The 11,937-nt window shown below is 36.3% G+C and overlaps 2 protein-coding genes across 2 annotated transcripts; one reads left to right on the top strand and one right to left on the bottom strand.

Annotated features, from left to right (window-relative positions):
• The first annotated feature begins 73 nt into the window (after positions 1 to 73).
• LOC133517205 (protein ILRUN-like) lies at positions 74 to 7,406 on the top strand. Its single transcript, XM_061850410.1, has 5 exons — positions 74 to 533; positions 692 to 805; positions 1,370 to 1,596; positions 5,431 to 5,552; positions 6,044 to 7,406. The coding sequence occupies exons 1-5, from the start codon at positions 349 to 351 to the stop codon at positions 6,068 to 6,070; spliced, it is 675 nt and encodes a 224-aa protein (XP_061706394.1). The 5' UTR covers positions 74 to 348; the 3' UTR covers positions 6,071 to 7,406.
• LOC133517203 (thymidylate synthase-like) lies at positions 7,249 to 10,036 on the bottom strand. The gene is made up of 5 exons (XM_061850408.1): positions 9,759 to 10,036; positions 9,415 to 9,672; positions 9,205 to 9,325; positions 8,853 to 9,078; positions 7,249 to 7,726 (listed from the first exon to the last, which is right to left on the bottom strand). The coding sequence occupies exons 1-5, from the start codon at positions 9,832 to 9,834 to the stop codon at positions 7,517 to 7,519; spliced, it is 891 nt and encodes a 296-aa protein (XP_061706392.1). The 5' UTR covers positions 9,835 to 10,036; the 3' UTR covers positions 7,249 to 7,516.
• Positions 10,037 to 11,937: the final 1,901 nt, after the last annotated feature.

Here is an 11,937-nt window from a genome sequence, read left to right on the forward strand (position 1 = left end):
TCAGTGTTGTTGTACACATAATCCCACATAAAAAAAAAACTATCCTTCTCTTTTCAATCCGTTTTAATGTACTCTGTGGTGAAATTGACATGACATGATAAATAATGACGTGATTCGAGCGAGATTCACTGGCTCTCACATTTTACTTGTTCAAAATTTTTTACTGTAATTATTTGTCTATTGCGAGAGTATTTTAATTATTGATATTAAAACTATATAAAAGTCATAAGTTGGTGCCCAAAAATAATACGATAAAAGAATCAGCTGACGAACATAAACAAAGGGCATGATAATATTCTGTGAAGTGGCGAAATATTTACAAAATACATAGTGATCCGTGCTGTAGCTATGGATATTGATGGTTCATCTATGCCAAATCCCCAAAGTATTGGGGAAATAGATCAAAATTTACTTTTACAGTTTAGCTGTATGAATACTACAGATAGGGAAGAACTAATAGGTCAAATGCAGAGACTATTAGGACCAAGTTTGACCCATAACACAGCCAGTTTTTTTCTTGATATGAGTAATTGGTAATCATTTTACTATATTGCTATCTGTTATTTAAATATATTTCTATATATTTTTCGTACACACATTACGATGGCAGTTTTTTGTAATGTTTGTTATATCTAGTATACACATGGTTCTGTTATTAGTTTACATTTTAATAGCTCCTTTGATTTTTCAGGAATTTGCAGACTGCAATATGTTGCTATTTAGACTATACCTTACCACAAAAACTTCCATCAATGTCATTGAAGGCTGCTCAAAGTCAGGAAACTGCTGTTGGTCCCGGGGTTTGGTAAATACTTTCTTTTAAAAGATTTTTCGTTTTTTTATTTTTCTTAACACTGCAGTATGTGGTCCATTCCACTTCATATTCCATTTGTTTAAAAAGTGTGTTGTAGAAATAAAACAGCTTGAGTAGGTGTTTCACTATCTCTGAGAAATTTATAGTACCAATTAACCATTAAATAAAAAGAATTGCCTTCCCAAAACAGTATGACATCATTTTTTTTTATATATATTTATTTTTATTTATATTTTCGTCAGCATTCAGGATTCCATTGAAAATCTCCTTCAAAATTTTGAAATTAACTAAACAATGTTACATTCATTAAATGTAATTAACATCTTTCCACTAAGTTGCCAAATGTTTTACGATCATGAAAATAGCAATTTTTCAAATGAATATTTAGCGAAAATTACTTTTTTTGTAATTAGTAACAATGTGACAGTACAAAATGACATGAAAAAGCTTAAGTAATTTTACCCCTAGCATGAGTCATATTGCAAAAAAGTCATTGTTAAGCTGAATGCATGACTAATATCCCAAGTGACAGTATTATTGCTTTTATTATTTCAGTTTTGAACAAAATTGGACCATTGCTAATACAGGGGCTGAGAGTTGGCCTGGTAGCTGTAGACTGGTACAAGCTGGAGGAGAGCCACTTGGTGCCACACCTGTTTATGTGCCTCCTTTACCTCCGGGACACTCCACCACTGTTATGTTAACATTAGTTGCACCTAGCAGGCCTGGTACACATAGGGGCTATTTCCACTTAGTGACTGAAAAAGGAGACCAAATAGGAGGTGAGTTGTGACAACAAACCAAGTTTATTTTGTGATATTTAGTTTGTTTTTAGGTTTCCATCCCTCAAAAAGCAAAATGGACCCTTATGATTACTTGTATGATGTCTATAATAGCTAATTTGCTTCGAAAGGATCCAGTCCTTGGAAATAGAAATTTGGTAGACATGTAAATATTTTTTTCTGTTTATTTTTAAGTTTTTTTTTGTAATGTTAAGTAATGTGTATATTGATTATTGATTGATTGTATAATTATGTTTCATACACACTTAATGGTGTTACTGAATAAATAACTGAACTGAACTGAACTGAAATTGGTTACACAAAGACAGACAAAAACGTTAAAAAATAAATTTAGAACACTTATTATAAAAAGTAACAAATGAATAATGCTACCATAGCTTTCGCTTGGAAACCGTCGGATGGAAGCTGTGGCTCCGGGCGTCCTGTACACTCTTGGCAACAGACCATCCTAAGAGCTACAAGCTGTCGGGTTGAGCTGAAGCAAGGCCAGAAGGCGAGCTGAAGATAGGAAAGCGTGGTGTGAGCTTGTGAAGGCCCTTTGCACGTCTGGGGTGCTGTAGGACAACAACAACAACATTATAAAAAGTTGTTAGACAAGTTTTGTTGTTAATTAGAAAAAGTTTTGCTATATCAGTTGGTATCAATTGAAAGGTTGTTTTACAAATTTCAAATACAATTTTAACACTTGGTGCAGGGCACCCGTTTCTGACAGTGAATGTGTTAAGTGGGACAGTATGGGGAAATCTGTAACCCGTAACTATTGAAGATAGGGTAAACTGTCTTAGGACCATTAGGTCTTTTTTATGGAAACAATTTTGGCACAGTCAAATTTTGCTACTCTTGCCAGCCCAACTCCTCACGAATCCTATCTAACCTTTGATGTTGAGTAGGACCTCAGGGAGGTCTCTCAGGGATCCGAGATGTTTTGCCTTGTATGGGGCCACTCCTCTGCATTCCAGCACCACATGAGAGGCTGTTTCTTCTGTCTCCATGCATCCTTGGCATAGGGGCCTGTCTGTGACACCTGTTATGAAAAGATGTTTGTAAAATATTCCATGACCTGTTATGACACTGGTTACCATACTCACTCAGTCGGATCTTCCCTAGTTGAAGGAGTGCCCTTGTGTGTTTTTCGTTGATTCCAGGCATGGCTTGTTTGGCCTGTCTGCAACCAGTCTGGTTTCTCCAGCGTTCTGTGTGTAGTATTCCTGTGTGCCAGCAGCATTGAGCGTACTTTGCAAAAGAGTTTGGAAGAATCGGTTCCATACAATGAAATAATCTTTGCATGATACTGGGTCGATCCATATTAAAAATAATGATAACCATGTTCATAAAAATGGCATTTTAAACAACTCACACTTGACAAAAATTTTGTTTAGACTACTATGCTTAAATATTTTCACAAAAAAAATATTTAATGATTACACAACAGTTTTCCTCTATTTTCAATAGTTTCGGATTTCCCGATACTGTCATGACAAAACACCCATGACTCAGGAACAATATCAAATATACACGCTCATCACACAAATAAATGCCCGTAGATACCAGCAGAGATGTGAAAAATAGTTTATAAAAAGTATTTAAATACAAAATACTTACTTGATATACTGTGAGCGCTGATGGCTTGGCTGTGACTAGCAATCCGGAGGTCGCGGGTTCGAACCCCGGCTCGTACCAATGAGTTTTTCGGAACTTATGTACGAAATATCATTTGATATTTACCAGTCGCTTTTCGGTGAAGGAAAACATCGTGAGGAAACCGGACTACTCCCACCAAGGCCTAGTTGCCCTAGTTTACCCTCTGGGTTGGAAGGTCAGATGGCAGTCGCTTTCGTAAAACTAGTGCCTACGCCAAATCTTGTGATTAGTTGTCAAGCGGACCCCAGGCTCCTATAAGCCGTGGCATACATAACGCCGGGACAACGAGAGGAAGAAGAAGAGACTTCCTTGATATACTATTTCAAATGCAAAATAGGTATTTTCAATATTTTGCGATAAAAGGTACTCTTGAGTAATGAATACCTAGTCTGAATTAAAAAGTATTGCTCGGAATTTACAAGAGGGCAAGGCTTTCTTTATTCTTTAAAAACAGTGTGTTAATCGGTCCTCTAGAGTGCAAATTTCGTGTTCTTTCCTACATAAAAGGTTTGAAGAAAAGTATATAGTGTCTATTCCTCATAACAGCACTTGTGCTTTAAAATCGCTATAACGTTACTGTGACTAATGGCTACCAACCTAAAAAAATAAATCAAACGTACAGTTTCAAATATTGATTTGGGTGCATAGTAAAAACAATTGCGTCATAAGTCAGAAACACCCATAGACTACGAAGGCCGCTTAGCGTTGCTTTATAGTCTCTATAGGCTGCTGTGGCCAAAATAGAGAAGAAACTGTCCAAAAATGAAATTAGCAAGGAGCAAGTACCAGGGCCTCATGGGTTACGAGGTGTCGCTGACCAGCCGGGCCGGGGCGGGCCGGGCGCGTGAGAAGGTGGCTCGCGTATCTTAGCTTTACTTTTGGTTTGTTTACCTATGTTTTTTTTATTATGATACAGGAGGCAAACGAGCAGACGGATCACCTAATGGTAAGCGATTAACCCTTGGGACGCCTAGTGCCTGATCCGCACCAGTCCTGTCAATTGCCAGAGGGTCTTCAATTTTTGTAGCCGTCAACTGCCTAGTCCCGGATCTGTACAAATTGTCTCAACTGCCTTGTGCCTTATCAGTCACCAAATTTATTCTAGCATATTCTTACTTAATTTCGAGATCTAATAGTTTTATATTACTTGCATATCAATAAGTACTAGTATAAGTCGCGGCAGTCAACGGGTGCACGTAGCCTATCCGGCTTTTGAGGGGGATGGGATGAATCCGGCACTAGGCATTTGACGGGTACAAGTACGTTTGTTTGTTCGGCGTTCCAGGGGTTAACTCCGCCTATAGACACCTGCAATACTAGAGGGGTTGAAAGTGCGTTGCCGGCCTTTAAGATGGGAGTACGCTCTTTTCTTGAAAGTTTGAAGGTCGTATCGGTCTGGAAATACCGCAGGCGACAGTTCATTCCACTGATTCTACTAGTTTAAAATATTATTTTTGTTGACTCGTAGGAAAAGTATTGTATGCAACGTTGTATAAGTAGGTCAAAAAAAAATGCTCGTGATTCCTTTACATTCACGCCACCCGCCTTTTTTTACCCTTCTGATACAACTGTTGCATAAAATACTATAAAGTGATGGGTTTTAATGGTCAATTTTTAAAAGCATTCATTTAAATTTGTAATGTCTCACCTCTCGTTGGTTGGTGAAAATGTCTCTTGTTTGTTTCACCAGGGCAGAAAAGTTTGTTCACTTCTCGTGCCTTGAAACCCTCGCAACGCACAAGATTCCATTATGTGGTCACGAGCGGCGTTACTGAACAGATTTATCAGTTCCATGTTAAAAGAATAAGAGAGTTGCAAGGATTGCAACGTCAAAAGAGATTGTAACTCCTTACCTATTTTACCTAATAAAAAGTATTTCAAATAAGTCACATCTCTGATTACCAGGATTTGAAACCGGAACCATCTGCTTAATAGGCAGGGTCACTTCCTACTAGACCAGATAGGTCTACTTAAAAAAAACGCCTGCACCGTCTGGGCTATCAAAATCGCTGCCAACTTAGCTTTTTCTAACTTTAAAATTTTCCTAGGCTGTAATTTAGGTATTACTCAGTGGATGAGGTAAAACCGGATTATTACATATGTTCCCCTAATACTTTTAAAATTATAGTATATGTAGATTTTATATTATACAAATATCTTTATACTTTACAGATACATTGTGGGTGGAAGTCACGGTGGAGTCAGAGATGACCATGGCTCTGGTGGAGCAACTAGCTGCACTACCAGTCCCAAGTAGTAGAACAGATGACGCTGCCACATCTAACGTTACTCAGGTCAGCTTTTGTTCTATGTATTGTATTATCAATTTATAAATATGACGTGCACTTCTCCTACAAAAGAATCAGGACCAGGAACCTGAATCATCTGCCATTTGTATGCAAATTAACACGCCAAGACCATTGGTACAAGCTACTTAGCAAATATAAATTTACTGAGTTGCTTATCTTGAATAGATGCACTCTGATAATAAGTAGGATGTTTACACATAGTACATACATACATATGTAAATACATATTTGTATGTATATTTACTTTACGCCAATTCTTGGGATTAGTTGTCAAGCGGACCTAGGCCGATTTTATGAGCCGTGTGGCAAGAAGCTGGGACAACAATAGAAATATTTAATTTTGAAGACTATCAGCCAGAATTATTATTTGCTGCCGACTATTCTCGTGGAAAATGAATAAGAAAGCTATAAGGGGTCTTACAATATTGTCACTAATTGTTATTTAGTTGGATGTAATTTGTCTTTCTCATTTTCAGATGCCACAAGATGACCAGATGTGTTGATAAGAATTGATGCAGTGTCACAAAAATTTTAATTTAATTTTACTTATACATCACAAAACCATTGGTTTAAATTTTTATCATTATATTATAATATTAATATTTGATTTATTTAAATAAAGTTTTTTTTTTCAATTCAAAAATAATGCATTTTGTAGTAAAAATTAAGTTACTTGTATTCTTTCATGTTCCATTAATTTCTTAATCAATTGAACCACAAATGTACAAATTAAACTGGTTGCTTAGAGATAAGTAATACAGTTCGTAAGAAGCTTGCAAAACATTTCCTGTCCCTTCGCAAAATGTCCGGCCATCACGATGGCTCTATTTATTACTCACGCTTGTCTTTTTACTTTTATTCCAGTGCTCATGCACGTTTGAATACTAAGTAAATCATCAAGCTCTTGGAAATCTTTAAATGGAACTGAGTGAGGTAACTTATAAACTAGTAAGTACATACATCTTTTTTTCCATTTACAATATGTTGTGGAGAAGGGACATTCTGAAAGAGGGATTTTGTACAAAAATTACGAACTGAATTCAGTGCAGAAAAAAAGCAGAACTGCCAATCTGGATGTAAATATTTTACAAAGGTATGTTTCCTAGTGGGATCTCATGCACCCGAACTAAGTAATGTACATTGTATAATGAACACCTCCAAATGGCTTCATGCATGAATTTTTTGGAAGATATCAATCGATCCTACTTCCGGTGACGTTCAAATGTTTCTAATAAACCTGCTATTTATAGTACACCAGAAACTTCCAAATTGTGAAAGTAAATGTGGTTGTGGCGCACCAGGAGTAAAAGAGTGCAACGTACAAAAAGCGGGCGCCCTGTGACGTCACGTCACACACGGCTGCGTCAAAATGTAGGCACAAGAATCATGAAATTGTTATTTGTTTTACAAGGGGGCAAAGTTGTTTAACCGCTCGTTCTAATATTGATACCCGACCAACCGAAAGATTCCAAAATTGAACCACGAGCGTAGCAAGAGGTCCGAGAAGTGGAATCTTGAGCGTTGCGAGGGTTTCAAGGCACGAGGGTTAAACAAACTTTACCTGAACGTGTTTATTAAACAAACATTAAAAAATATTTCTCATGCATGTAGCCCATTGTAGAGTAGCTGTAAGACAACAAAAAAAATATGAATTTGTTAGATAGTAATGAAAATTTTACAAAACATTGTAATGAAGTGTTTATTTTAGTAGCATCACTTATCTTTTATTTATAAATTGCATTGCCATTTAGTAAAATAAAATTGGGGTTTTATTTGTAGTTGTAAAACAATTATGTATGTGAAGAGTACAATTTGAAAGCAATAAATGATTTTAAATTATTTTTATCTACATTCATACCTACACAGTAACATTTTTTATATAGTAAAAATACGACATAATACTTATCTTATGGTCATATATTTTTAATATAATTCCCAAATATAACCACTTAAACTGCCATCTCCATATCAATCTTAGGATGTGGATTGTAATTTTTAATTATAAAATCCTCATATTTAAAATCATTGATGGAATCTACTTTGCGTGCAAACTCTAATGTTGGGAATGGTTTGGGTTGCCTTTCCAGTTGTACTTTGAGAGGCTCAATGTGATTTAGGTAAACATGAGTATCGCCAGTTGTGTGCACAAATTCTCCAGCCTGAAAAATAAAATATTGAGCTGTATATTAGGGCTAGCATCAGGGACGGCTCTGCTCTAGGGTGGTGAAATGAAAATAGACAACCGCAGAAGGGGTGTAGAAATCAACCAAAAGTGGCACCAGTTTTGAGGCTTTGAACATCTCACAATAGCCAAAAAATTGCTAGGATCACCATTGGCTAGAATATTCTATGATAGTCCTTAATATAATACTATTTAAATCTCATATTAATCGTAAGGGTCTCATATGATTCAACATTTAGAACACTGATTTTAGGTCACTAAACTCCCTGTTGTTACCTGGTTCTATTTTCCTTTAAAATTCATTTGTAGTTTTACATGTATGTAAAATGTATAATTGTTGGTGCAATAAAGAATATTTACTTACTTACTTACTTACTCCCTAGGAAAGAAAAATCGATCTTTCAAAAACCCATGTTGATTTTTACAAGCTTTTATTTAGTTTCAGTTTTGTTTTTATTTAGTTTTGAGTTTTTCGGAACTTATGTACGAAATATCATTTGATATTTACCACTAGCTTTTCGGTGAAGGAAAGCATCATGAGGAAACCTGCATACATCTGCGAAAAAATTCAAAGGTGTATGTGAAGTCCCTAATCCGCATTGGGCTAGCGTGGGGACTATAGCCCGAGCCCTCTCACACATGAGAGGAGGCCTGTGCCCGGCAGTGGGACGTATATAGGCTGAATTATTTTATTATTTATTATATTTATTTAGTTTCACCTGTCCCGTTGTCTATCGGTCTGTAATCAAATATTGCAAGTTAAATTTGATCCACTTCCCGGTTTCCGATTGAGCTGTAAATTTGCATACATAATGTTTACACTGGCATTATTAAATCCATAAGTATTTAATTTACAATTAAAATTAACAACTTGATAATATAAAAGTTATGTTATGTATGTAATGCAGTAGAAAAAAGTTTGCTCCCATACAAAAATTGGTGTCCCTGATTTTTGTATGGGAGCAAACTTTTAAAACAACTTTTTGAACAAAAAGTAAAAAAAATCAACAGGGAGTCTAGACACATGAAATCAGTGTTCTAAAAGTTGTATCACCCTTAAAGCAGTTTGTAAAAGACCAAGGTGAGATAAAAACAATTCATACCTCGAGACCTGTAATGTGGGCAATCATATGGGTCAAAAGGGAATAGCTGGCAATGTTGAAGGGCACTCCAAGGCCCATGTCCGCACTTCTTTGGTACAAGAGACAGGACAGCTTGCCACTGGCTACATGGAACTGGGCCAAGCAGTGGCATGGTGGCAGGGCCATTTTACCCAAATCTGAAGGATTCCACGCACATATCAGCATCCTTCTGTCTGCAGGATTTTTCCTGAAAATTATTTAACAATTCTCTTCTGGCTTAACAAAGTCACATATTTCTATATTCACTTCCATTTTAAATTAATGGTGACATCTAAAAATATCCATAACTTATGTGGTAAAAATCATGACATACTTTATACTGTTAATAATGTTTTGGAGCTGGTCAATTCCTTGCCCACTGTAATCAGTTTTAGCATCAATATACTGAGCACCACTGTGTCTCCATTGAAATCCATACACTGGACCTAGGTCTCCTGCAGAAAAAAAGCAACTATGATTACTAACAGAGGAATCTAGAAACACAGCAAATATTATTGACTTATACATATTATTACAGTTATACCTTCTTCTCTCTCTTTAAACCCCAGATTATCTAGAAAAGCTCTTGACCCATTGGCATCCCAAATATGTACACCTTTGGAAGCTAAGACCTTGGCATCAGTTGACCCAGAGATCATCCATAGCAATTCTTCCAGAACTCCTCTAGTAAAAACCCGCTTTGTGGTCAAAAGGGGTAATGTATTATTTTTAAGTGAATATCTTTGCATTGCCCCAAAAATGGACAGAGTGCCGACACCAGTTCTGTCGACTCTTTTATCACCTGGAACAAAACAGATGTATGCAGCCAATGTAGACCTTGGACAGTTACGTTTTACACGTTAGGATATAAAGATTCGTTAGTCATACCTGTGTCTATAATTTGCTTAACAAGCTTAAGATACTGATACTCATCATGGTGATCCGTAAAGCCGTTGGTTGCCATAACTCACTAGATGATCTGAGGACTAAACTAAGTAACTTGGTAAAACTAAGTGATTTTGAAGAAATAAATTAAAACGGATTCGTTTCCGTGATAACTCAGCTCAATTATAGTCATAAGATGTATTAAATACAAAATAATGTAACAAACACTTGACAAATCGTCGACAATTCGCGCCAAAATTTCATGTGACAGTGACACGTAACAACTAGGTTTTTTTTTAACAATTATGGCCATGACAACTAGTATTGCCAAGCCCGGTTTGAAAAAATCAGAAGAACTTTAGTCCGGTTTTTTTGCATTAAGTGCCAATTACATCCACACTTTATCAGGCCCTACGTCGGGCCCGAGCAATAATATCAAATATATATTGTTAACGATGTGCTGATATTTCGTGAAACGTAAAATGATTATCAGGCCCGTCATCGGGAAATGTGGATGTAATTGGCGCTTTAGAAAGAAGGTAAGCTATTTTGACGTGCCTTTTTATTGAAAAACACTTACAAAAAAAGTCACGGGCAATATGTAACAATTATTAATCATATACGATCTTTTCATTCTTGTGCTTTCATAAAATAGCATGGCGAAATTTGTAATTATGACATTTATATCAATAAAAAAGTCACATGTCTTGTTGAACCGGTTTTAAAATAAAAATAGCGGTAAATACCGGCTCTATAAACCGGTTAATCTAGCAAGAACTTTATGTAAATTTTCCTTTGAATCCGGTTTGAAAATAACGGTTTTTCAAACGAAACTGAAATAAAAAGTTTTGCGTCAAGTACATGATAAAGGTTTGGAAAATTAACCGGTTTCCGAGCCTTGATGGAAACAATGGCAGCATTAATTTATTGTCACTTCATTGCACTAAAGAAACAAAAGCACACAAATCTCTCTCGACCTTTTTTGTTCGGCGCGTTTCTTGGGGACGGGAGTGCCATTTACTGTGCATTTACTTTAATATATGTCTCTGGATCGGCCGGCAGTATGCATACCAAACAATAGATGACGCTGTTTTGCTTATACGTAGAACAGGACAGTGGAAATGATATAAATGAACCTATCTTTTCTTTACATTTGAAATCCATGCTTGAAATTTGTCAATTTCAATAAATTGATTTATCACGATCGATATATCGATACATTCATTAATTTTGAAACAAAATATGTGAATAAACTGACAAAAATCTTTTAAAAACGTACGCGAAAATCTTATACCTTTAAACGAGCAATTCTTGTATATATATATAAATATATATATTTCTGTGATCTCGGAAACGGCTCTATAGATTTCGCTGAAATTTGGTATATGGGGGTTTTTGGGGGTATACAATCTATCTAGATTAGTCTTATGTTTGGAAAAACGCGTGTTTTCGAGTTTTCATGCGTTTTTCTTTCGGCGCAGAATATGGTCGCTAATTTCGTGTTGCCGGCCACTGTCCGCCTGGTCCAGCGGTTTAAGACGCGGACTGCTAAACGAGTGTTACGGGTTCGTATCTCGCCCGGTGACTAACTTTTGTTTTTTTTTTTATATGTTCAAGTTTATATATAATTTTTAAATTTTTATTGTTTTAGACAAGTTTAATTTAGTAAAAAAATGTAGTTAAGATTATCACCTATAGACCACCATATTACAATAAATAGTTACAACCGAGCAAAGCTCGGTCGCCCAGGTACTTCACAATTAAACAAATATTGTTTACATGAGTACCTCCTATTGAGTATTGTATTCTTTGGTCATCATACCTATTTAGGAGATCAGTAGACATAGCCCAAAATCAGTAGATTTCCTGATAAGTCAGAAGACTTAGCAACACCGTGTGACGTTCAGTGGCCACAGTTTTTTTAACAAGCGTTTTGATATTTCATTGTAACTAATTTCTTGCACATGGTGCACGCAACCACCTTGTTGAGGTACTCCGAGGTTATATAATCGGTGTAAAATTATAATATTTCTTCAACATACTTGACTATAGGAAGCGTGCATGAACTGTAGGAGGCAGCACAGGAGCTGTGCTGCCTCCTACAGTTCATGCACGCTCCCTATTGGGACCGTGCGCGTTGCAGGGTCTGCCATCTTGTGGCCTGAATCGGAACAATAAATAT

The sequence above is a fragment of the Cydia pomonella genome, chromosome 4 (assembly GCF_033807575.1).
Source record: "Cydia pomonella isolate Wapato2018A chromosome 4, ilCydPomo1, whole genome shotgun sequence".
Classification (NCBI taxonomy): domain Eukaryota; kingdom Metazoa; phylum Arthropoda; class Insecta; order Lepidoptera; family Tortricidae; genus Cydia; species Cydia pomonella.